This window comes from Myxocyprinus asiaticus, chromosome 24 (assembly GCF_019703515.2).
Source record: "Myxocyprinus asiaticus isolate MX2 ecotype Aquarium Trade chromosome 24, UBuf_Myxa_2, whole genome shotgun sequence".
Classification (NCBI taxonomy): Eukaryota; Metazoa; Chordata; class Actinopteri; order Cypriniformes; family Catostomidae; genus Myxocyprinus; species Myxocyprinus asiaticus.
In genome coordinates, this window is record NC_059367.1 from 33,802,850 (window position 1) to 33,828,955 (window position 26,106).

A 26,106-nucleotide genomic window follows, 5' to 3' on the forward strand; every position below is an offset into this window, starting at 1 on the left:
TTACACAACTAAAAGTTACACTGGGAACGGTTTGCAGGAAGCGGAAGTGGTACTACCCAGAACAACCGAAGAGCGAGGCAGAGGACGAGGATCCAAATTGTGACTTTTTAAACGATTAAAGCAAGTGTAAACGCCATTCAAAACGTGAGTGTTGTTCCTTTGTTCGTTATATCACTTTCCGTGTATAATGCACGGATGTTTTCAGTTATTTAATTCTGTGCAACAATCTTGTCTTCCGCTCTCGCGGGCAGCAGACGCTCTTCAGGCCGCACAGACACTCTTCATTATTACAATGAAATGAACAGCTCACTGTCCGCCTTTGTGTTTGATCATGAGATGATATTAACAACATTGTTTAGAAAGTCGAGAATATTTACCTATTATTGGCGAATTTTGTCCATTTTAATGAAGTGATGTCTGGTTAGCCTGCTAGCTAACGTCACCGTAACCTGACAGAGTTCAGTTGAATCCAGTGGCTTAAAGTCATTACCGAGAAAAAGGACCAATTATGTGATGGAAATTATGTTTGAGCCTATTGTTGAATTGGGGCACAGCGAATTGTCTTTGCTGTTTTGTCTCAGTTAAGTGCACATGTATGTTGTTCGCTATCATGTCGAATGCAGAATACTTTATTCTTCACAATCAGTGCTTCTCAGTACATTTCCATCCAAGGATTTTTGCGAACAAAGTTTTAGCGCATCAAAATAAAGCTGATGGAAACGCTGAATTATCGCTAAAATTTCACACAAGTGTCGACATAATATTTTTCCGCTTAACTCTAGTGCATAAACACTATGTCGATACTTCAAATGTCGCGGAAAAACTCGTTTGGAAACACTTTTTGTAGAGGAAATTGGCATTAATGCAAAAATATTGTGTCACATGACAGAGTTTACCCCAATCGTTAGCCTGTGTTAATCACGACGACAGTATACATCCGTGAAAGCCAATTTATTGTAGGTGAATATGGATTTATCTTAATGACATATAGATCTGATGCTGCAAACATGATGCACACACATCTCGAGAACAAATTAATGGCCACTCTTTGTGATTAATTTAATCATGGTAGACATCTGTTTATTTATTAAAGTTGCTTTTCCACACCATTCAAAATAATAGACGGCAGTCACGGAATTAGCCCACAATACAAAAAACATATAATTTCTGTGCACAAAGATGTTTTAAATTAAAAATTAATACACAATAATAGGAGAAAAGCATCAGTGTGCTTTTTTGGAACACTAACGTATAACCCAATTCTATTAAATTATTGTTTAATTTCCTTTTGAAAAAATGCCGGCAAAATTCCCTGTATTAAATTAAATAAATTACCAAACGAAAAAAGTATTAAATAAAATAAAAAAAATTACCAAACTAAAAAAATTACGTTTTTAGACCTATATATACGCCTTTTCTTTACATAAACTTAAATTAGCCTTACCCTGATCTGTAGATGAAAAAAGTCAGTTGAATGACATTCCCAGAATATTCTGCACTTTTTTTTAAGACTATAAACTATCAGAACTATTTGTCCAATGCTGAAGTTCACTTTCAGAAAACTAACTTTTGAAAATTGTAAAACTTTTAAATATTTTAAATCTAACCCTCTTTACCTCGGATCGCATTTGCTGAGCTTCTTCAGACAATGTAAATTGCATTATGATACTAAAATTCATTTTAGATGACAATCAAGTTCAGTTGGACGTTAAAAGTTGCTGGACAAATATGCAGGACATAATGCAGTTGTGATGGCAATGCTTTAGATTAGATGATTGTTCAAAATAGCCTATTGAATATCAGGAATGTATCATATATATAAACCCTGATATTACACCGCATCAGTTTTTCTTTAATAGCTGTGCACACAGCATATACACATCGATGGATGACCTTATACTAAGACCAAATATTTTCCCCACTACTTGGTGCAGGTTGTCAGCTTGAACAGGGCCATGACGATTCGCTTTAGGGTCGGAACCGGTGGCAACCTGCGATAGGTGCAACATCAGGACCAATATTACAGTCCTATCAGAAGGGCAACTGCTCCCTTTCGATTGCAATTCCTCGTCTTCTGATTGCATTTATTTGTGACATTAAAATGACAGTAAGCTGGCTAATTTCAATGAATTGTCTCAATACTCTCCCCATTTTACCAAAACTTCGGAGGGAAAAAAAATTAGGGACATCTGGGAGGCGAAAGGTACACAATTTAGCGATAAACACATTTCTGTATGGAAAGGCTTAAGGGCAGATTTCTTTTTTAGGCACGACGACATCATATACACCATTTTTATCGATAAAAGGCAATTTAAATGGAAATAGGCAGAAGACGGCAAATTTCCCAAACTTTTTTTTTTTTACACATTTTCACTTTGTTGATAACAAAATAGCGCGAAAAGTGGATGGAAACTAGGCTAATGAGATCATAAACTGAACCGAAACCCATGATGATTAGTATTGACCATCTTTTTCTGCTAAATTAAATTCTAATAAAACCTAGTTTTGTGTTGGGATGTCTCAATACCACAAATACTTTTCTGCACACCGAAACCTGTTTTTTTATTTTTTTTTCTGACTTACATATAAACCGTTTAAAAAAAAAATAATTGTCCTGCTGGAAAAAACAATCTTCAGAGTTGGGAAAGATTGTCAGAGCAGAAGGAAGCAAGTTTTTTTCCAGGATTTGATTCATGCGTCCTTCACAAAAACAAATCTGCCCGATTCCAGCCTTGCTGAAGCACCTCCAGATCATCACCGATCCTCCACCAGATTTCACAGTGGGTGCGAGACACCTGTGGCTTGAAGGCCTCTCCAGGTCTCCATTTAACCATGTGGAGGATTGGTGATTATCCTGGATGAAAACTTGCCTATTGTCATTTTCTGCTCTGACAATGTTCTCCAACTCTGAGGATTGGTTTTTCCAGCAGGACAATGCTCCATGCCACACAGCTAAAGTATTGTGTTGTTTAAAAATGAATATGAACTTGTTTTCTTTGCATTATTCGAGGTCTGAAAACCTGGCATCTTTTTTCTTATTTTGACCAGTTGTCATTTTCTGCAAATGACAATATTTTTATGTGGAATTTGGGAGAAATGTTGTCAGTACTTTATAGAATAAAACAAAGATGTTCATTTTACTCAAAAACATACCTATAAATAGTAAATCCAGAGAAACTGATAATTTTGCAGTGGTCTCTCAATATTTTCTAGAGCTGTATATAAATTCTGAGTCTACATAAAGGCTATCACAATTTTATAATTTCAAATGTTGTTATTCAGAAAAACAAGTGGTGTTTTTTTTTTTAGAAAATGTGCCCATGTTTAGAAATCTAATGCATACACACACATACTGGTCTCATAAGCTTAGAGTTCAATTCACATTTTCTTTCTCTCATAAAAGCTGATCCTCATCCATTGGTTTTCTTGACTCCAACGAGAACCGAATACAAATTGAGTAGACTCAAAGTCGTTCTAGCTAGTCAGTCCACTGGCGGCTATTTGGAACGCTCCCGGGAGGCTATTTCCAGTCATGAAAGTGCAGTTTCTATGTACTTGAATGGGTAAAGGCTGAAATCTCAAAAAAAGTTGGTCAAGATTACAACCAGCGAACATATTTCATATCGGCAGTAAAATCTGACAACTATGGTATTATAAATTGTGCTGCTTTACCTCAGATTATGCCAGAAAAAAAAACAAAATTTTGTATAAAACTTGGCTTTGCTTTAGAAGCACAGACACCATGAAATCTTCTCTCATCCAACACCTCGATGACACATCCACAGTGCCCCCAGTGGACTCAATTGTAACTGCGAGACTTGATGAGAGATTTGGAGTGAAAATACAGTGTAATTCAGCGCTGCTCATGGCAGCCAAATGCGTTAAGGAAAATGAATTTTCTGTTATCGAGTAGTGAATTTAATACTCGAGTAACTGGTGCAGAACAAGTACTCGATTACACAATTACTCGTACGCATCCCTATTGTTAATTAATTTCTTCATATTTACCCTTTCACTTTGTCTTGTTCTTAGTCTGAAAATGGACAAGACTGACCTGGTGCAGAAAGCCAAGCTCGCTGAGCAAGCAGAGCGCTATGATGACATGGCAGCAGCAATGAAGGCTGTTACTGAGGGAGGTGAGGAGCTTTCCAATGAAGAACGCAACCTGCTCTCTGTGGCATACAAGAACGTAGTGGGTGCCCGGCGCTCCTCCTGGCGTGTTATTTCTAGCATCGAACAGAAAACCGAGGGAAACGAGAAGAAACAGCAGATGGCACGCGAGTACCGTGAAAAGATTGAGACTGAACTGCAGGACATCTGCAATGATGTGCTGGTATAGTCACTCTGTTCTTTTGATCTCCTGAAGCCTTTTGTCCTGATAACATCAATTGCTTCGGAAGAAATTTAAACACTTGAATTCTTGAACCAATAACAAAATATTTAAGTTTGAAATTTCACAGAACTAGGATTTTATTGCAATATTAATGTATTAAACTGTGTTAAATGTTGTTACTCATCAGTTTAAACTTTCCTCTGAAAGAAATGGCATTGCTTGCTTGACCACTAATATAAGTCAATCCTGATAGTCCCAACCTCTCTTCACAGGATCTTCTGGAGAAGTATCTCATTGCACACTCTACTCTGGCAGAGAGCAAGGTGTTTTACCTGAAAATGAAAGGCGATTATTATAGATACTTATCTGAGGTTGCATCTGAATCAAACAAGAGCAGTAAGTGGAATATAGAATTGTAGATCTTGTTTTTTTGTTTTTATGGTTAAAACAAATTCCTGAGCAATGCATGAGTAATTCTCATTGTGGATTTGATAAGTTGTCAAATTTAAATTGCTCAGGTGTCAACTGTGCGCCAAGTTGCTTGTTGTATGTTCTTTTCAATATATTGGTGAAATGAAGACCGACACTGATATATTTATAGGGATGGGAATCGTTAGGAATTTAACGATTCCGATTCCTCTTAACGGTTCCAGTAACGATTCCAGTAGTTATTTTAGTACTTTTGAGGAAGAATTATTTGAAAATGAGAAATGCAATTCTTATTGGATTTACTGTCCTCTGCAGTCTGTTGCCAAATGATGAGATCATTTCAGATTTCTACAGAGCAGATATAACAAATCAGAAATAAATGTAATACAATTCTTGTAAAAGGTGTGTTTGCTGACTTTTTAGAGACATATATCCAATCCAATAATTGATCCTAACTTGGCTATAACTGGACTGTATCTAAACAAACAAGAAATGTGATGGCATATTTCCAGGGTTCCCACAGATCCTTAAAGTCTTAATGTCTTAAATTCAGTTTTCCAAAATTTATGGTCATAAAAATTCTTAAATATCTTAAATGATACAACAAAAGTCTTAATTATCATTTAAAGAGGTCTTAAATTTGGGGGCAGAAAGACAAGAATCTTGATATGACTTAATGTGATTATCAAATTTCATAATACATTTTTGAATTTATTTCAAATAAATGCATGCACTGCGTCCTTCAAAGTGAAAACGCGGCACTGTTGATTTTCTCCAAGCACGCGGGGGCTTGTGAGTGTTTTCAGCTGTTTCATAGCAGTTCACAATCATTAGGCCATATCGGAAATTTATGACAAGCTATCACTAAATATCAACTGTTGATGATGATGATATAGTGATGATGAAATATGACAATGTTTACTTTTAATTGTTTATATCGTAATATGTTATAGATTATTGTAGGAGTGTAAATTTTATTTTCCTTATTTGTTTGAATGAGCAGCTGGAAGCAGTGAAGTGCACACATTTCAAAATAAGAGTCCCCGGTGTATTTCAGTCTTTAAATTTAAAATTTCCGTGCAATGAATCAAATCTTTTTCTTTCTTTTTTTTCCCCTGGTAATTGGTATGTTGGTTGCACCATAAAGTGCATCTGGAATTTAATTTAATTCAGTTTTAACTCTTGTGTCCTCTGTCTGGCCCTCCCCATCACAGGAAGGAAAGACTAAGTGTAGCGAAGGGCTACTTAAGACGCTGTAGGGCTAGTTTCGGATAGCAGTGAACCAGGTGTGTCGGTCAGAACACTACAGAGAGAAGTATCAACTTAAACTGATTTATTGTCACAAGTATGCGAGTATCAAAATCAGAGGGAGAAGTCAGCATTTACGTGCACGTTAGTCAGTGTCTGTTTAACAAGTGGTATGAGCTTGAGGACTGCAGTGAACTTTAGAGGGTTCGAGTATTAGAGTCAACGAGGCCCCCTTTGCGGCATCCAGTGGGAATGGGTTTCCTTAGATTAGTATGTGCCTTTGGGATGGTTGCAGTTTAGCATGCTAGGACTGGTGGGAATGATGAGATGCGGAGCAGGTTAAGCACATTTAGAGGAGAAACATGGAGTAAAGTCCTTCATTAGATGAGCCTTGTCTTAACCAGTGGGGGTTTGACGCATAAGTGGGCTGGGTTGTATATCAGCTCGCATAGGTTTGGATTTGTATGAGTGTGTTTGAGTGTGGTTTCTCTGCAACAGACAAGAGCAGAGCTCTAATAACAGTAATCACCATTACATATTATCAGACCATTCGCATACAAACTATCCCCTCACACGATAACAGAATGATGCATGAACACTTGATATAACATCTTTCATAGCATTTACCATCATTATTTACCCACATGACTTACTATAACATTATAAACTTTATAATTCTAAACATTGTAGATCGGCAGATAAATTAGTAGAGCTAACACGGATTAATTAACATTATCATGTAACATTTCACAGCCAATAACTTTATAATTACTGATAACAACGAACATAACTCAGCGAACATGGTAGGATTAACCGTACTCACTCATATAAATGCACATGAACACAAGATATGTCCAAGCAGAGGCTGATAATAACTTTTAATGCACGTCTCCAGCACCCGTTTATGCAGTGAACTGATCTTTTGCAGTTGCTGATGCAGTATGTTCTTCTCTTCCTAGTGAACAGCGCCACTTCTGAACTCATGCGCACTACGTGCTTTCATAATAACAGTCTCGGCCATGGTTAGCGCGACAGTGCTCTTACATTCTCTTACTCCTCTTAAGTGACCTTTTGCACACTAAGAAAGTTTAATATAGGCTACCAATTTTAAAAACTATTGACAGATTAATTGCCTTTCAACACATTATCGTATCAGCAAAATCCTATATTGGTCGACCTCTAATTTGTATTTAGTTATATAATGGTACATAAACCAATTTTATGTGATATATTAGGGCTGGGAGAAAAAAAATCTGTTCTCTTACAAATCATGATTCTTGAGCTAAATGATTTTAAAATCATCTCCCTGATGAAAAATAAAAAATTTTATTTAATAAAAAAATACATGTTTATCTTAATGCTACAGTGATTTATAGATACATATAGTAAGCTATATTTGTGCATAGTTCCACACTAACAGGTTTTTTTCTCTGAGAAGATTTGTCTCTTTAATTCTTTACATCAATACAGCCATCAAGTGCCATTTGTTAACTATCGATCAATATTCCCATTGTTATGCATAAACCAAAAGTTTATTTGAGAGGTGTTATGGACAGTATTTGTCAGAAGCCATTCTGCAGATTCTGTCTGATACTGCTTTAATAAATAGTTTAGCTGTAAAAAGTCTTATCAAACTGTTGGATGGCGTAAACTACATGTCACGCCCCCGCAATATTTAGCCTATAATTTAACAGCCAGGATATTAATGTGCAATGGTGGGTAATTTTGCACATTTTGCACGTTTTGACACTGTTGACCAGAAACGCCGTTAGACACAAAGACACGTGCTTGAATAAACAACTGATTTTACAAATTTTGAAGAACAGACAAAAGAAATGCTGGCAGTGAGTGTGTCTGATTTGCTTTTTTGTACATAAGTATGGTAATAAGTTATATTTTATATTCTAAAATAACAAAATTAGTTTGATAAGTTAAAATTATGTAATGTACATATTTATTTGTTGAATACAAATGGACATAATGCAGCCTTATACATGGGTTCCTTTGCACTAACTAGTTGCCTAGCCTGGTCGATTGGTAATTTTGCACATCCCTACCTTTTACCTGCAAATGATATATTACAGAGTGAAACAGTTGTCATTTCAGACACAACTGTTCTTCAGTAGACATTTCTTTCTGAGAAAGTTAAATGTTTTTTTTTTTTTAATCTTTTTAAGAAGATTTTATATCAAAACATCAAATCTCAATACTTTCAGAATCGCAAAATCAAAATACATATAGAATCGGCTAGGAAATATTGTTGTAATATTGAATCGGGAGGTCTGTGGCAATTCCCAGCCCTATGATATATATGTGGAAAACATGTCTTGAGTATTTTAACTTGCATATATCCTACCCTGTTTTACTGATAAGCATCGTTAAGGCCATGTTGAATGTGTGCCCCTGCCTGTTTAAGTAAGAGTCTGTGATGCATGATTTATTTTGAGATTGTGTGGGTTTGTTTTGGTATGGAGATACGGTATTCATTTTATTTGTTCAGGTCTTGGAAAAAGGTTTTAAAAAGTCTTACATTTGATTTTAATAATGCCGCATTAACCCTGATTTCATTCATTTTTTTATATATATAAATCCTTGTATTAGAAAACTCATGTATCTTTAATTAAACATTGTCATATGAACAACCAGTCAGTAACTGCACTGCTTGATTAAATTCTCACAGGTCTAAAGTCACATTACATAACAGTAAAAGTTTTAGAGACAGTTTAGACTGTGTCAAGGTTCCCATGCATCCTGGAAAACCTGGAATTTTGCAATGCAGTTTTCCAGTCATGGAAAAGTCATGGAAAATTAGAAACATACCTAAATGTCCTGGAAAATAATTATTTGTCCTGGAAAATATTTCAGTATAATAAACAGTTTGACTGTGTAGCTGGCAAGGTTACATGTACAAAAACATGGTAACGATCGGGACTCGGAATAGGAGTTAAATACACATTCGTATCGTTTTGTCTCTACCGGCGGCTGTGCATTGTGAAACAACATCAACGGTTAAGGGCGCTTAAACCCTCATGATTGATTACAGCAGCAACCAATCGTGTGCTTTGCAGTCGCAGCCCAACCGAGGCAGATCGCTTGATTGGTTACAGCTACGGCCAATCGTGTGCTTGGCTACAGCACAGTGAGAAGCGGCACTTATGAAACTTCTCATTCATAAACAAACTGAGTGACCTGGTACATGTACCGACCGACTGAACAAGAGGGGCATGTTTGTTTACTTCAGCATCGGCATGTGAGTCTACCTTGTTCATCATGGAGAGAAAAGGGTGGAGGAGCTATTAATATGTAAAAGTAACTGATGTTTATACATGTTGAGGGTCTTTCACATGACATGCGTCAGCGCTGCCAAATACATTGAAGTCTGTGATGTGACGTGTCAGCGCGTAAAGCGCTGCTTGACGCTGGCGTTGAATGGAGCGTTGACGCCTCGACTCGATGTGAAATGCGATTTTACAATGACCAAAGGACATTTTTGAAACTCAAAATTCTTATTAGGCTATTGTTGTCTTTTCTGATAAAAGTTATGCCCAGCAGCTTAAATACTGTAGGAAAGTGATACAGTAGGTCTGCTTTGTTCTTATAATGCTCAAACATTCTACTAAAGTCAATAGATTTTGCATGCAAATTTTAATAAAGGAGAAGGTAAGGATGTTATTAATACTCATTATTAGACTATTGTCTTTTTGGATGAAAATCATGCTCGGCAATTCGCAAACTAAAAGGAAATTATAGATCTGCTTTGTTCTTATAATGCTTAAATACTATAAAGTTTCTCTTGGCAGATTCGGTCGTGAACTTCTCAAAATGTTTCAATGACTCACTCATTGCACAATACGGTCATTTGTCACCACCTAGTGGCATCTCCAGAAGTGGTCACTAAACTAATCAATTAATGAAACTGAACAAATTTGTGAAACAGAAGCAAGCCACACCAACATACCCTTTATTTTTGCAGCTAATTCTGCACAATTGTGCAAGTAATTTTCATTAATCATTAACATACTGTAGCATAAGTTGGCTCTTTTAGCTTATTCTTTAAAAAAAAATAATAATAATAACCTCGGCAAACATGTCTGTGGATCAGTGATTGTCTCAACTTTTTAGACCCTCATGAGTTTGCAGCCCTTTGAGTTATAAACTTTAGACAACGATGACAGTCAAACTACTTATTTTTTTATTTTTATTAATTCACACTGGGTTGGTAGCATGGTGATTCGGCCTTAATACCTTAGGATGTAAATTAATTTTAAATAATTCAATGATTTGAGTAAGCTTATACGTGGTTACCACATGTAATATGCAGAAAACACAGAATCTAGTCATAAAAATGGCATTAGCAATCAAACGCAGAATGTCATGGAATGACATATTTGGACGAAAATGGATGTTTGAATGTACAATTAATCCAATTAAAATTGTGATATGTCCTAGTGTGATAGTTAAACTTAAGTCTCAGATTTAATTGAATATATAAATCTGCAAGTGATGCGTGCTTCAAAATGAATTACACTGAAAACACCCTATAATGATCATCCCATGCAATCTTGTGTGTGTGAGATGACGGAGACAGAGAGCACTCTGAAGTGTGCAGTACATACAGACTATGTATTTAAATAAATCACAGCTTTACAGGGATTAATAATCACACTGGGCCATGGAGCAAACTGCTTATCTGGAGGTGAGAGACTACCATCAACAACACACAGAAACGCCAAAATAAAAGCTTGATTTAAATGGACGCATGTGCTCTTGCTTAAATATTACACTTGTTGGGTGCATAAAATATCCTGGAAATTTGTGCCTTGAAAAGAGTGGGAACCCTGTGTGTTCTGTTGTCTAATGTTGTACTTCAAGCTTCCACAGTTGTTATTTAATTTTGAGTTGGACATTCATAACTTGCACATCAATGTAATATTAATACTTTTCTGAACTAAACCGGAAGCACTGTATGTTTCGCGCTGTAGATTCAAAAGAACCGGCTCATCTAAATCGTTCTTTTGGGAATCGGACCATACCGGAAGCACTGTCTGTTTCGCATTGTAGATTCAGCAGAGCTGGCTCATAAGAGTAATTTGTTTGTGAGTTTTACTCTTTTGACCCAGTAGAGGGCAGCACTGTTGCAGAAATGCACTGCTGGAAACACTGTCAGAGTATTTCAGTACAGTGTTCCAGCCGCATCTGCAGAAAATTCATGCAGGGGAATTGTTAATGGAACCAAAAGTCACGAAGATCATCAGATTTAGGTATTTTGTAAAGAATGGAACCGGTTCTGAACAAGAACCGGTTCTTTGTTCCCAACCCTATTTATTTAAGTGCCATTTGCGGCTAATAATAAATACTGAATATATTGATTGGGGTTGGGGGAAAAAAATTGGTTCACTTTAACACCGGGGTGTTTAAGGGGTCATGAAATGCTTTTTCTTTTTTTTTTTTTTTTATGTTCCTTGAAGTTAGCTTATTATGTTATCAAAGTTTTTGAAAAAATGGTCAAATATTTGTAAAACATGAGAATTTTCCATCCTTATTCTGACCCTCTGTCAGAAATGCTCATTTTTAGGCTGCTTCTTTAAAACTAGAAAGTAAACACCCACTTTTCTGATTGACTAATCATTGCATCAGAACAATAGTATCTAGACCCCCCACTGTGTATGTTTGTACAGTGTTTCACAACCTTTTTTCTGCCATGGCACACTTTTTACAAATAAAAAATCCCACGGCACAACACTATCCCACGTAACCATTATCGATAGATTTCAAGAACTTGTTCATGTTTTTTGTGTCTTAGTAGCGTGATTTTTTTTTTTTTTTTTTTTGCAAGTTAATTCTTGCAATGCCACAGCAAATAATTTTTGTATTATTTTTTTATGTATTTATTTAGCGTATTGTCCAGAAATAAAGTCTCATCTGACTATAAGTCGCACCGGGACAAAATCGCATTGTTGACAGAAAAAAACCACATATACAGTAAGTCGCATCTCTGTGTAAGTTGCGCTGACAGAGGTTGCATCTGGCAGGCACTAGGACCCGGGAGTAGCCGCCCGGCCTCCATTCACTTGTTCAGATGTCAGTCGCGCTCCGTGAAGATTACAGTCCCTCGGAATCTACACATCGTATCGAGGTGGTTATGGGATTGTTTTAAATGGGAGAATTTGCTTTAATTAATCGTGTGTAACATTTTCTCGTATTCTGTTAATGTTTCATGAGAGAAATACGAAAAGTAATCCACATCTGTTAAGAAAATCTGTAACTCTATGCTGTGCACAAATAAACAGCTTTTAGTCTGTGAGTAAAACAATTCACTTGTTGCATTCATTAACGTTAGCGACTGTGGATTTTTCTGATATTTGCAACCCCCTTTGCTATGCATTATTTATCTGGTTCACTGACTGAATGTTTTTACTATGAGTGTGGTGAAGCATGTGAGAAGTTGCAGGACCTTTCAGATGATGAAAAAAATCACGAATTATATTCCAGAAAACACAGTGTTTATTTATTTTGTGGAATTTGATAATTTTCCACGGTACACCTGACAATCTTTCACGGCACACTAGTGTTAGTATATTACTACACCGTAATATATTTAATTTCATACATAGTCTCAAGTTGAATAATTGTATTATCTCTGCTAAATGAAATCTTCCTCTTTAAATTATTGCTGGCATCCCTAGAATGCATGACGTCATTTCCATAGCTGAAGGAAATATTACCTTCAGTTGCAGGAGACACTCCAGCGTTACACATGGCTCCGACCAGTCAAACTCACAGATTGTGTTTCATTAGTTGCGCCACAAGCCTCTTCTAGATTTAAATGGAGTGTTTGTTCATGGAGCAGAGTGTCTAATGGCAGTTCTTTGACGGATTGATTCTCCCACTGATGGCGTGGTTTCTAGAATGGAGTTAATGCTGTTGTGCACCTGACGTGACTTTTGACTGAGACCGATGGTGACGAATCATGGATAGACGAGAGAGTAAGTGTGATCTTTTTGTGTTTATTTTTGGTGGTATTGTGAAGCAATTTCTTTATATTTAATATCGGTCGGCCGATATTAGCCTTTCATCAATATATCGGTATCAGCGTATTTGTTGACCGTTGAGCGCAGATATGAAAACTTTTTTTCAGAATATATAATGCAGAAAACAATGCTTTATAATTGGTGTCATTACGTAGTTTGTCCAGCAGAGCGCACTCCATTGTTTACAGAGCTGACTCTGAACTGACGGTGGCTCTGCAGACAGGGCGGAGTGAAGCGGTGCGGAGTTGAGCGGTGTCTTATCGGTAAATTGCTAACTAGTTTTTGAAATACATACTGGAAAGGTAATAAACAATGACCCCATCATTTTCCCTTTTCAAGATAACTAATAAAACGTTAACCCTGTCCCTGACAACCATGTCACTCATGTCTGTTTGCTGTTAGCCAGCTATAGTTTGTCAGTGCAGTCAGTAATGTAGCAGATTGAAAGGTAAACATCAGAGCATCTTTTTGCAGCTCAGCAGACAACGGTGCGGTGGTGGATTGTGTGTGTTAAGTGTTGATTTCACGCTACGCTGTTACCTAGTTGGTGAGACGCAATGCTGGTTCATCTGCTCTGTGACAACGAGCTTATAGCTAACTAGCTAATCACGAAGCTACTTCCATTGCTTGTCAGCTGAGTGGAAGCTAAACATGTATTCACCAAACTGTCTTGTTTAGGATTCACAGTTTGGTACCCCCTTCAACTGAACAATTCCAGTTGTTGCATTTATAAAATGTAATATTTAAAAGTCTGGTTTTCCACCGTTGAAAGTTTCCCTTGAACTTGTATAGCAGAATACGGTGTAACACCACTGCCGCTGTTTATCTCTTGACTCAACAGGTGTAAATGCTTCTTGTTTTACAACCTGCCAATAATTAACTGGCAGTATTAAAATAGTCAGCATTTGAATGATACTAAACATACAGTACTGATGTTTATTTAGCTATTTATTTTTATTTTTATTTATTCTTTATTTTAATGGTCAGCAATTGACATACTAAAGAGTACTGATGTTTATTTAGCTATAATTTTAATTTATCTTTTATTTAAATGGTCAGCAACTGATTCTAAACATATAGTACTGATGTTTATTTAGCTATAAATCAAATCACTTTTATTGTCACTCAACCATATACACAAGTGCAACAGTGGGTGAAAGTCTTGGGTGCAGTTCCTAGCAACATAGCAGTCATGACAGTGATGAGACTTATACCAATTTACAATAAACATCAGATTTACACAACACAATTTGCATATCTAATATACACATAATTACAACACAATATGCAAATAATAATATACTATGTACAGTATACAATACACAAATATAGAATACACATTATACAATAAAAATAGTATATATAGTAAATATAAAATATACAGTATGTTTTATTGTACTGTATTGACATTCAGGCTGTCGATTGATAGTCAGTTGCCAGTGTGTTGTAAGAGAGAATATAATTTATGACAGTCCAGTGTAAGATTAATAAAGTGCAGTGCTGATGTATATTGATCATGAGAGATCAAGAGTTCAAAAGTCTGATTGCTTGGGGGAAGAAGCTATCATGAAGTCGGCTGGTGCGGGTCCTGATGCTACGATACTGCCTGCCTGATGGTAGCAGTGAGAGCAGAGCAGCCAAATGCCAGTACAGGGACAAGATTGAAGGACAGTTTAACACCACCAACTCTAGAAGCATGTGGCAGGGAATTAATATCATCACGGACTACAAAGGGAATAAAAACTCCGCTGTGAACACCGCTGCCTCTCTCCCGGATGAGCTAAATACTTTTATGCTCGTTTCGAGGGAATTAACACCGCCCTCACGGAGAGAGCTCTAGTGGCAGAAGCTACAGAGGTTAGTTCACGCTCCATCTCTGTAGCGGATGTAACCCCATCCTTCCAACAAGTGAATATCCGTAAAGACGTTGGTCCAGACGGCATTTCGGCCCACGTCATCAGAGCGTGCGCGAACCAACTGGCTGGTGTTTTTACGGATATTTTCAACCTTTCCCTCTCCTTGTCTGTGGTCCCCACATGCTTTAAAACGTCCACCATTGTGCCTGTACCAAAGCAATCCAAAATCACTTGCTTAAATGACTGACATCCTGTTGCTCCGACCCCCATCATCAGCAAATGCTTTGAGAGACTAATCAGAGACTATATCTGCTCTGTGCTGCCTCCCTCACTGGACCCATTTCAGTTTGCTTACTGCAACAACCGCTCCACTGATGATGCCATTGCATCTACACTACACACTGTTCTCCCATTTGGAAAAAAAGAGAATGTTGTTTGTAGACTACAGCTCAGCATTCAACACCTTAGTTCCCTTCAAGCTTAATGTGAAACTCCGGGCTCTGGGCTTAAACAGCTCGCTGTGCAGCTGGATCCTGGACTTCCTGTCAAGCAGACGCCAGGTGGTTAGAATGGGCAGCAACATCTCATCACTGACCCTCAACACTGGAGCCCCACAGGGCTGTGTTCTCAGCCCACTCCTGTATTCCCTGTACACACATGACTGTGTGGCAACACACAGCTCCAATGCCATCATTAAGTCTGCTGATGATACGACGGTGGTAGGTCTGATCACTGACAATGATGAAACAGCCTACAGAGAGCAGGTGCACATGCTGACACGTTGGTGTCAGGAGCACAACCTCTCCCTCAACGTCAGCAAGACAAAGGAGCTTGTGGTGGACTTCAGGAGCACAGCCCCATCACCATCAATGGAGCACTGGTGGAGAGAGTCAGCAGCTTCAAGTTCCTGGGTGTCCGCATCACTGAGGAACTCACATGGTCCGTCCACACTGAGGCTGTTGTGAAGACGGCCTCAGTACTAATACTAAAGAGTACTGATGTTTATTTAGCTATAATTTTAATTTATTCTTTATTTAAATGGTCAGCAACTGACTGATAATAAACATACAGTACTGAGTTTTTTTAAGCTATTTATTGTATTTCTATTTATTCTTTATTTTCTCAGTGTTCATTTCTAGAATTTGTTGACAATGTATAATAATAATAATGTAAAATATTCTTTGATAAAAATATTTAAGAAAGCAGCCTTCTGAGTACCTTTGCATAGTCATATCGGTGTAAAATCGGTGCACAATCCACATAGAAAAGGTCTGTTTTCATTCCAGCTCAAAAATTAACTATATCGGCAAACATATCGGTAATCGTGAATTTCCCCCCTCTAAAATCAGTATCGGTCTCAAAAATCCCATATCGGTCGGGCTCTAATTTTTATTGTACGTTCTGTTGATTTGTCTGAATTTTGGGGTGGGGATTGAAACAGATTCCAGCCTGTGATTTGAATGGGAGCTTACATGGAAAAGTGTTATTCTGGACTGTGAATTATGATCTATAATCTTTTTTGAGTCATTTTGTGCAGATGATCTGTTGGACTTGAAACCCTTTGTAAATGATGTTTGTTGTGTATTATAAATATATAAAATGCATTTAATTAATTTTTGTTTTGAAAGTGATGTGTGAATTGAAAAATTACACGTGATAAAAAAACAGGATATTTAAGGTACCATATGAAAATCATAAATTAGTTTTTGACTTGGTATGTTTCCTTTGTGTGGTTAAGTGGCTGACTGACTGACAGAAATTTGTCTGGCTATGGCCAGGCTGGCACCCCTCTTCAAAATTAAACCGTTACAAACTAAAACAAATATTCTTTATGCATTTATGTATTGATTTGATAAGCAGCAGTGTAATAATGAATGCTTGGTGTTGGTGTCCTAATCAGAGGTTACTTGGCAATAAACGATGGTTTACTGTTTGTCACAAACACACTGATATAAAAAGATTAGAAATAAATGGTTTAATTACCGGCATTTCTGCAGGGTAAAATACAGTTGGCATTGTCGCATCTTTCAATAAAGGAAACATTGAAAAGCCTGCAGGATATTCACAGTGTGATTCACAGAAGAGTCCGCTGTAAAATGTGTTGTACAAACAAGAATTAATGCATTGTAGTGATCAGGCATGTCTTTAAAAATAAACTTAAGCAATTTATTCATAACGCTGGGATCCCTCGGTGCACTTTCTCCACATCTAGGCACAACAGCGTCTGATACTCGACATCCTCACCTCACAGCAGTAACTTGAGCCGTTCTCTCCTTTTACAGTACACCCATGATGATGATACGTTATGTGGCGTGTACATGCAAATGACCAACGTCTCGTGACATCACAAACACACAGTTTTCAAAACAAGACTTTTCAGCAGGGTGGTAACTAAAAATGCTTATAGGACAGTTATCTCTTATATGTCTAAATATAAAGGAGAATTTGATTCTACATTTCATGACCCCTTTAAGATACCTTTTGTGTGATCCATTTGAAACAGGAAGATGTTAATAGGGTCCAAAACATTTAAGACCACAACCACATGTGAAGGTGGTCAAAAACATGTGACACATTGGGCTTATACTAAAAACGATAATCTAAAGCAACAAAGCACTGGCTACACACCTGTCAATTTTTTTCTTTTTTTGCGCATTATTATCTTGCACTGACGTAGTGATTGATTTATGTCGTCATGAAATCAGACACTACCCTTAAAGTCCAAACACAAGTGGTCAAAAGAGAAGCGTATTACAACCAGGTGCAAATGGGGATGTTTCGACTGACCACTTGTGATCGTATCGCCAAAAACGCTTTTTAATACCAGGTGTAAACGGGTCCACTGATGTATTTCATTTCTTTCTCATTATATTTGGCCTTTGTAAATGTGATCGTATCTAGTCAAGTTTACTGTTCCCTTTTTGTTGTTTTTAGCCACAGTTGAGAACTCTCAGAAATCTTACCAGGATGCCTTTGAGATAAGTAAGAATGAAATGCAGCCCACACACCCCATACGGTTGGGTCTTGCCCTCAACTTCTCCGTTTTCTACTATGAGATCCTCAACTCTCCTGATAAGGCCTGCCAACTCGCCAAGACGGTTGGTGTCTTTTTAAATCACTAGCAGTGTTAAACCAGATTACAAATGAAGCACTTAGAAGTTTGTATAAAAGTATATTTACAGTGTGTATTTCTATATATCTGACTTTGCAAATCTTGACTACATTTGAATGGTAGATTAAGTGCATCTAGTTACATGGTTTTAACCACATCCAGTAGACACCTTGGAATCACCAGTAAAGTTAACATTCACTCCAAAAAAGAAAATAGCTGAGAAATAAAACCATCTGTTGCAGGCTTTTGATGAAGCCATTGCTGAGCTTGACACTTTAAATGAGGACTCCTACAAAGACAGCACCTTGATCATGCAGCTTCTAAGGGACAACCTCACTGTAAGTTATCCTCAATACATTCTACACATATGATGCTATATGTCTGATTTAGTGATTTATTTGCTAAAAAAGTTTTCTAATTATACCTACAGCTTTGGACATCAGAAAATCAGGCCGACGAAGCAGACGCAGGCGAGGGCGAGAACTAGGGAAGCCGCACTGATCTCCAAGCACTCACACACATCCATCTTAAATACACAAAAGGCTTCCAACCTTCCCACCTCATTTCACCCTACATCATCCACCCCTCTCCATTCAGTTCCCAGCCCCATTCTCGTATACATCTGTATGATGATCAGCATTAGCTGTACTCACAGGAAGACACTCAGTGATGCCCCTTATGCAGTCACCAGTGGCTGGGAGAGGGATGGGGGATGCTCACAGGGTGGCATGCTGACGTTATAGCAGGTCCAGTAATTTTGTTTGTGAGTTTAACATGTACTGATTATCTAAACCCTATCCTTGTGTGTGTTCGTGTGAATGTACGAGTGAGTGTGCTGCTAATGGAGAGAAACTGAGTTGGAATAATGACTGTGTGAATGCGAGAGAATGAGTGTATTAAGGATCGGGGGTTTGTGAACTCTAATTGTCCTTGCTGATTATTCCCTTTTTTCCACTTTAGCTGGTTGTGCATTTTTTTTTATTTTATTTTTTACTATCATTTTTTTTTTTATTATTATTTTTTTTAGTATAATTCATCAATATTTACAGGTTTTATTGTATGGTTATTAAACTGGCAGTTTATTTTCACCAAACACTGAGTGAGTGTGAGTTCTCTGCTTATTTGGTTTATTTGTTTGGTGTTTTATACTTTAGTATTTTTTTTTTTTTTTTTTTTTTTGATGAATGTCATGTTCTTACTCATGAGCAGTAATCATTTTAAACTGAAATTGGGGTAAATTAGGGAATTTTAAATTTTTTATTTCAATGTTAGTCTCATCATGAATGAGAAAATCTAGCTTTTTAAGTTCTCTCTAGCAAACAAAGCCCTGAATTATATAAAGTGTACTTGTTTTAACATGTTCAAAAACCAATGGCTGTTTTACATATTGAACATAAAATACCATAAATAAAACCACCAAAAATATTTTCAAAGAATTTATTGCAGTGGACAAAATGGGGGGAAATCCCAATTAAATGTATAAACCAAGCCATTATTAAATGCTTTAATGCTGCTTCTGTGGCTTTTTAGATATATTTACATTTAAGCAAAATATTGAGATTCATCTTATAATTCCATGTGACCAGTCACTGAGCACAGAAGTGAAGAGGCTGATACAGAATTGAAGAGGCCGAAATCCAGATGATCAGCTGCTGTATTCTGCAAGATAATGAAAGCCATCATCAGCACTTCTAATGAGTATAAATAAATGAAAACAAATGTGATGAACAGATGAGTTACCAATTTCATCATTCTTTAACAGTAACAGACAGACACAGGAATATGTGATGTACAACATGGATCCTAGAAGACATCATTGGAGGCTTGTATGGAGCAGCTATCTTTACCTTCACATCTACACCATAAAAAAGTCAATTAATTAAACCTTTGCAAACAGGTTGAATTACTCAGAAGTTTTTCTTGTACAAACTGACCCCTTAGCAACTATTGCCAGGGAATTTACAGCATAGCAGTCAGTTTTGGCAAGCTGAATTTAGGTTGTCCAGCAGAACATGTGCTGTTTTCAGTCTGGCCATAGTTATTGCTATGAATGTGCATACGAGTGCCTTCGTCTGAGAATAACCATTCAACTTTTTACAATAAACATCTCTTGGAAATTTCTTGAATGCAGAAAGTAAATAAAAAACTATGATCTTTGGTTGTCAGTTTTGGCATAAAGTTTCAAACCTATTTCTATATAGGCATACTTACATGTGTATGTACAATCACTGAGCACTTAATTATGAACATTATGGTCCTAATAAAGTGCCTGACATGGTCTTCTGCTCTTTTAGCCCATCTGCTTCAAGGTTCGATGTGTTGTGCATTCTGAGATGCTATTCTTCTCACCACAATTATACAGAGCAGTTATCTGAATTACCATAGACTTCGTCAGTTCAAAGCAGTCTGGCCATTCTCTGTTGACCTCTCTCATCAACAAGGCATTTCTGTCCGCAGAACTGCTGCTCACTGGATTTTTTATTTTTTTTATTTATTTATTTTTTTGGCACCATTCTGAGTAAACTCTAGAGGCTGTTGTATGTGAAAATCCCAGGAGATCAGCAGTTACAAAAATACTCAAACCAGCCTGTCTGGTACCAACAATCTTGCCACAGTCCAAATCACTGAGATCACATTTTTTCCCCATTCTGATGGTTGATGTGAAAATTAACTGAAGCTCCTGACCTGTATCTGCCTGATTTTATGCATTGCACTGCTGCCACACGATTGGCTGATTAGAAAATCACATGAATAAATAGGTCTACGAGTGTTCCTAATGAAGTGCTGAGTGAGTGTATTGTATATATACTGTATATACAAATGTTTTAACAAATAACAGAAATTAAAATAGAAATAAGCAACAATCAGTAACAAAACAAAGAGTACACACCACATATCAGTGTATTTTCCTGATGTCCACAAATTACAATGGAACCTACAGAAAACAGAGATGTTTTATAGTAATTTTTATGATAGAAAAATTTGTAATATGTTTTTGTGTGTGTGTGTGTGTTTGCTGTGTATACACTGGGAGTATGTTTTTTAAAAGGTGGTAACTGTGGTTGATGCAGGGTTTTTGCTGGCACACAGGAGAGAAAAAGCACTGGATAGCTGTTCAGTTGGCTTGTTTTATTGGGGGTTTTGGGCACTTTTAATGTGGTCTGGTCAGAGTGGAAGACCAGCTGGCATCCATTCTAAAACCAACTGAATACTAGGCTGAGAGACCAGCTAAAACTTGCTATGACCAGCTAACCAGCTTATGCTTGTTTTAGAGGAATATTCTGGGTTTATTTCAAGTGACACTCAATCGACAGCATTTGTGGCAAAAAATTGATTACCATAAAAAATATTTTCAACTCATCCCTTGTATATTTAAACATTGCGGTTACAGTAAGGCACTTACAAAGGAAGTGAATGGGGCTAGTAAAAAAACAAACATTAAAATACACATTGTTTCAAAAGTACAGCCACATGATGCAAACATTCTATACTGTATGTTAACATGAATTTAGTGTGATGAAATTGCTTATAGTGTTTACCGGAATATTGTAATATTGGATTTACTTTACACAGATAAGCGATTTTATCACACTAATATCCTGAAAGGGTTAGTCATATATAATGTTTACATCTTGTGGTTAATTTTTAAAACACTGTGTATTTTAATTTTTGTGGACAGGCCCCATTTACTTCCATTGTAAGTGCCTGACTGTAACTACCTCACTGTAACTGTGACTTTTTTTTTAAGCTTTGTGGTAATCAATATTATGAAACAACATGTCAGTTTATGAGTTAAACTTGTAATGAACAAGGGATATTCCTTTATCCAATACTGTATTTTATTTTTATTTTTCAGCAGGGAAGACTGGTTTTACTACAAACTTTGAGCTTTAAATTATGTGTTGCGCTGTGCTTGTAACATTCAATAATGTACTTCAAGTGAAAGAGTGGGTTAACCCCAGTCTCTTTAGCCTATTGAGGAGTTGAATACATGTACTAGCGATTGTTTTAATCAAAAGGTAATCAAAGTGTTTTAATCATCTGCATTTATTCAGGTTATAATTTATGAATGGTACAGGTCATTTGTGTGTTTGTCCTCTGAGGTGTGATTGAGGGTCTGATTTATATCAGGAATTCAATAACAGTGCTTGCTTATTTAGCTCGGCTCCCAGATAACAGTTAGAATCAGAATCAGAATGAGCTTTATTGCCAAGGAATGTTTTTTGGTGATAATGTTCTGTGTGCAAGTGCACACAGACCATTACAGTGAGACAAAGAATATAAACAAGGTAAGAGTATAAATAGACATACAAAAATAATAAAAAAATAAAATGCTATTACTATCATCTCCACTGTTTTGAGCGTGTTCAGCTAAAGGTTGATGTGACCGCACCAGACAGCCAGCTGTACAACCTCCAGTCTGTATGCAGACTCACCACCATTGCGGATGAGGCCAATGACCGTGGTGTTGTCTGCAAACTTCAGGAGATTGACAGAGGGGTCCTTTGCAGTGCAATCATTTGTGTACAGGGAGAAGAGCAGTGGAGAGAGAATGCATCCCTGAGAAGCACCAGTGCTAATAGTGAGGGTCTTGGATATGATTTTCTCCAGTCTCATTAGTCTCTCAGAAAGCTGTTGATCCACCGACAGATTGTGGTTGGCATGGAGAGCTGGGTCAGTTTGGTTGAGAGAAGAACAGGCATGATGGTATTGAAGGCTGAACCGAAGTCCACAAATAGGATCCTTGCATATGTCCCAGGTCTGTCGAGGTGTTGCAAGATATAATGCAGTCCCACGTTGACATCATCTACAGACCTGTTTGCTCAGTAAGCAAACTTAAGGGGGTCTAGCAGGGGTCCAGTTATGTCCTTCAGATAGGCCAAAACCAGTCTCTCAAATGACTTAATGACCACAGACATGAGAGCAGGTCTGTAGTCATTAAGTCCTGTGATTTTAGTTTTTTGGGGACCGGAATGATGGTGAAGTGTTTGAAGCAGCAGGGAACTTCACACTGCTCCAGCGATCTATTGAAGATCTGTGTGAAGATGGGGGCCAGCTGGTCAGTGCAGACTTTCAGACAGCCAGGTGAGACACTGTCTGGGCCTGAAGCCGGAAAGAAGATTGAAACTTACATTTTAACTCCTAGACTTTATTGTTCATACTGGTCTCTTTACTGGGCAAAACTGTATTTCCTTACACAAGTTTCAATGATTTTCTCTCTCTCTCTTAAATAGAAACATTTTAAACACCTGGGTGGATAATGAATTAATTTGATGATGGACTGATTAATGAATACTCAAGAATTGCAGGTGGGAGGCAAAAATAGGAAATTGCGAGGTACTTGTATATGTAGGAAATTAGCGACTTTGTGGCAGGGTATATTTACAAATGTCAGCAGTCATCACCAATAATATGTAAGAATTGTATAATAGAACGCTAAATGTAATGGGCAGATTTAAACATGACGCATTTATCCACCAATAATATGTAGGATTTTATATGGAACTTAGTTTAGGAATCTTGGCCACATTCGACCACCATGATATGAAGGATAAATGACAAATGATCAGATTAGAAATCTGAATACAAATTCTCCACCATGAAATATGTAATACAACAGGCTCGTTGTATCTGCTCACAATTTATATGCGAGGAATTTTAGCCCAAGAAAAAATTATGATTAATTTGGGGAATATTGAAAGAATTAAGGTGTACTCGATATTCAGTAGTTAACTCTTTAGAGTAATACTATTCTCATGGCCATTGAAAATAATATCACAAATATGTTGAAATATTGTTCAAGCACAGTACGTAGATCTTTAAGAATCAATTGACCAGATTATTTATCAAAATATACTACAGTCAAATCCTCTTTGAATACAAACAAGTTTTTATTGCTAATCTACAACATAAAAACTAAACTAACACACAAAGACAAACATAAAAACAGATTGGTGAATGAGCTGTAACAGAAGGTGAATGGAAATGACCTGTAATGGAGATAATTTAACTTTATGGAGTCTATAGGCCAAGCCCTGAGAACCATCAATACTTCATTTATTATAGCTCAATTTGCAACCGGGTTACCCGAAGTATTTAAATAAAACACCATCACTTTCTAGCAAAAGTCTGGAGATGTACTTGCGTTTTGTTGTGTTGGTTCTTTGGCTGGGTTCGTAGAAATTTCTGGTTGTTCCCGTCTATGTTTTTGGACGTCGTATAGTTCGGTGCTGGAATGATCAGGTGGGGCTTTGAAGCGAGGCCTCCCACAAGGGAGACTCGCGACTCTCCATCACGTGTGTAAGTCATAGCGCAGAGAAGAGAACTTTACGAGGGGGAAGAGGCTGGTCCTTTTTAACCCTTCCTGTTCACACCCCGAAGACGCTCTAAGCCAATCAGAGGCGGCATTTCAGATACCATGTGATCATCTCTCTGTCCCTTCTTCTGGAATATGATTAATGAGTCTTTGTTCTTAAGGTTTGTTAGTTTTCCCACTGAAAAGTTAACATACTTTTATCCTGACTTTTATATAATGAAATCGGTGCAAGAGACATGACATCTGTTAACATCAACATTCTCTACATAAACAGGCAAGCATTTACACATAAAACATGACATACTTTCTGTTTATGGTTACTTTACTACACATTAACTTTTGAATATATATTGTTCTACATTGTATAATTGAGCATCATGTATGCATGAGGTCAGAAGAATGCATTATATGATTCTAACCACAGTTAGGCATCATGTGATGCATCTTAGCATTTTAAAATGAGTTATGTGCATTGTGAAGTGTAGAATGATGATACAATGGAGTCTTTTTATAGTGTTATAGCCAGGGTTGGGAGGGTAACTTTTAAAATGTATTCCACTACAGATTACAGAATACATGCTGTAAAATGTAATTTGTAACATATTCCGTTAGATTACTCAAGGTCAGTAACGTATTCTAAATACTTTGGATTATTTCTTCAGCACTGGTAGATTTTTTCACTTGTTTTGACTATAAAAACTCTGCCAGTACAGTAAGACAAAATACACATGTTAAAAATGCATTCTCTGAAAAACCTGAATATCTTATGCAGTGTTGTTTCTAAAATAAGATAAATCAAACTGATCTTGTTTTAAGGATTTTTAGATATTTTTACAGAAAAACAATACAAACATTCTCATCAAGAATAAGATTTTTATCAAACTATCCGGAGAAGTTAAGTTACACCCAGTTATCTCGCATTTGCACTCGGTATGGACAAAAGTGTCCAGAGTGTTTAATTCGGACATTTATTTAAATGTTGCTTTGAGCATATGGCTGAACCCAAAATTATGTATTAATAAGTCCTCTTTCTGCTGGACAGCATGGATTGTGAGGGAGGTTGCTAAAGATAATGGGGTACAGTAGAAAATAGTTTCAGACAGAAGAGCTGCTAACAGTTAAAAAAGAGCATGAACATAAATATATAAATGACAAAAAAAAAAGCACATTTATCTTAACCACCTTTGAGATAAAGGAGACATTTGGAGAATAACAGCAGGTGTTCTGGGTCTGATTAAACTGACGCCCTTCAGAGCAGGTGATTTTGTCAGTACGTCCAAAGTTTGCAGTATTTATCTTAATTCAACCATCTTCTACATGTAGATGAAAAAAAATAATAATAACAGCATTTTAGAACAATTAATAAATCTGTGCAACTACTTCAAACCCCATTGGTTTGAAGTAGTTGCAGTCATTACAGAACATTTGCCCACTGGGTAAGCTATTACAGATATGGTATGTATAGGTGAAGCTTAGAAATATGAAACAAAATTAAAAAGATGTATGTTTAACTACTTACCACAGTTTAAGTAACTGTATCCACCTTGGCAAGTCACACTTGTTTCTGTAAGAAGAGGACAGTTACAAGCATGCACAAAGCCTTGATGGCTGCTTCCAAATCAAAGATCAACAAGTGATATCAACTTGATCTGCGCCTTGCTCTACCGATCGGCAAGATTTGCCGGTTGCAGTTGGGAGAGGAGTTGAAAAGAGCAGGACACTTTGTGCTTCCCGCCATGTGCTAAACCTACATCAGCCATGAAAGATCACACAACGTTTGC

General features: G+C 37.0%; 1 protein-coding gene and 1 long non-coding RNA gene across 3 annotated transcripts in view; one reads left to right on the top strand and one right to left on the bottom strand.

Moving 5' to 3' along the window:
* Positions 1-19,737, top strand: LOC127414655 (14-3-3 protein beta/alpha-A-like). The gene is made up of 6 exons (XM_051652852.1): positions 1-144; positions 4,033-4,333; positions 4,606-4,729; positions 17,832-17,995; positions 18,252-18,347; positions 18,440-19,737. Exons 2-6 carry the CDS (start codon positions 4,040-4,042, stop codon positions 18,494-18,496), a joined length of 735 nt encoding a protein of 244 aa, XP_051508812.1. The 5' UTR covers positions 1-144; positions 4,033-4,039; the 3' UTR covers positions 18,497-19,737.
* The window catches only part of LOC127414663 (uncharacterized), a 9,577-nt gene continuing 2,589 nt past the window's right edge, over positions 19,119-26,106 (bottom strand). Inside the window, exons 2-6 of one of the 2 annotated variants that reach the window (XR_007892825.1) lie at positions 25,845-25,889; positions 24,151-25,638; positions 20,900-23,112; positions 19,750-19,864; positions 19,119-19,668 (exon numbers count right to left, since the gene is read on the bottom strand). This is a non-coding gene — a long non-coding RNA (uncharacterized LOC127414663). Of the gene's footprint in view, positions 19,669-19,749; positions 19,865-20,899; positions 23,113-24,150; positions 25,639-25,844; positions 26,073-26,106 lie in introns of both variants that reach the window. The other variant, XR_007892824.1, reaches the window with a different exon arrangement.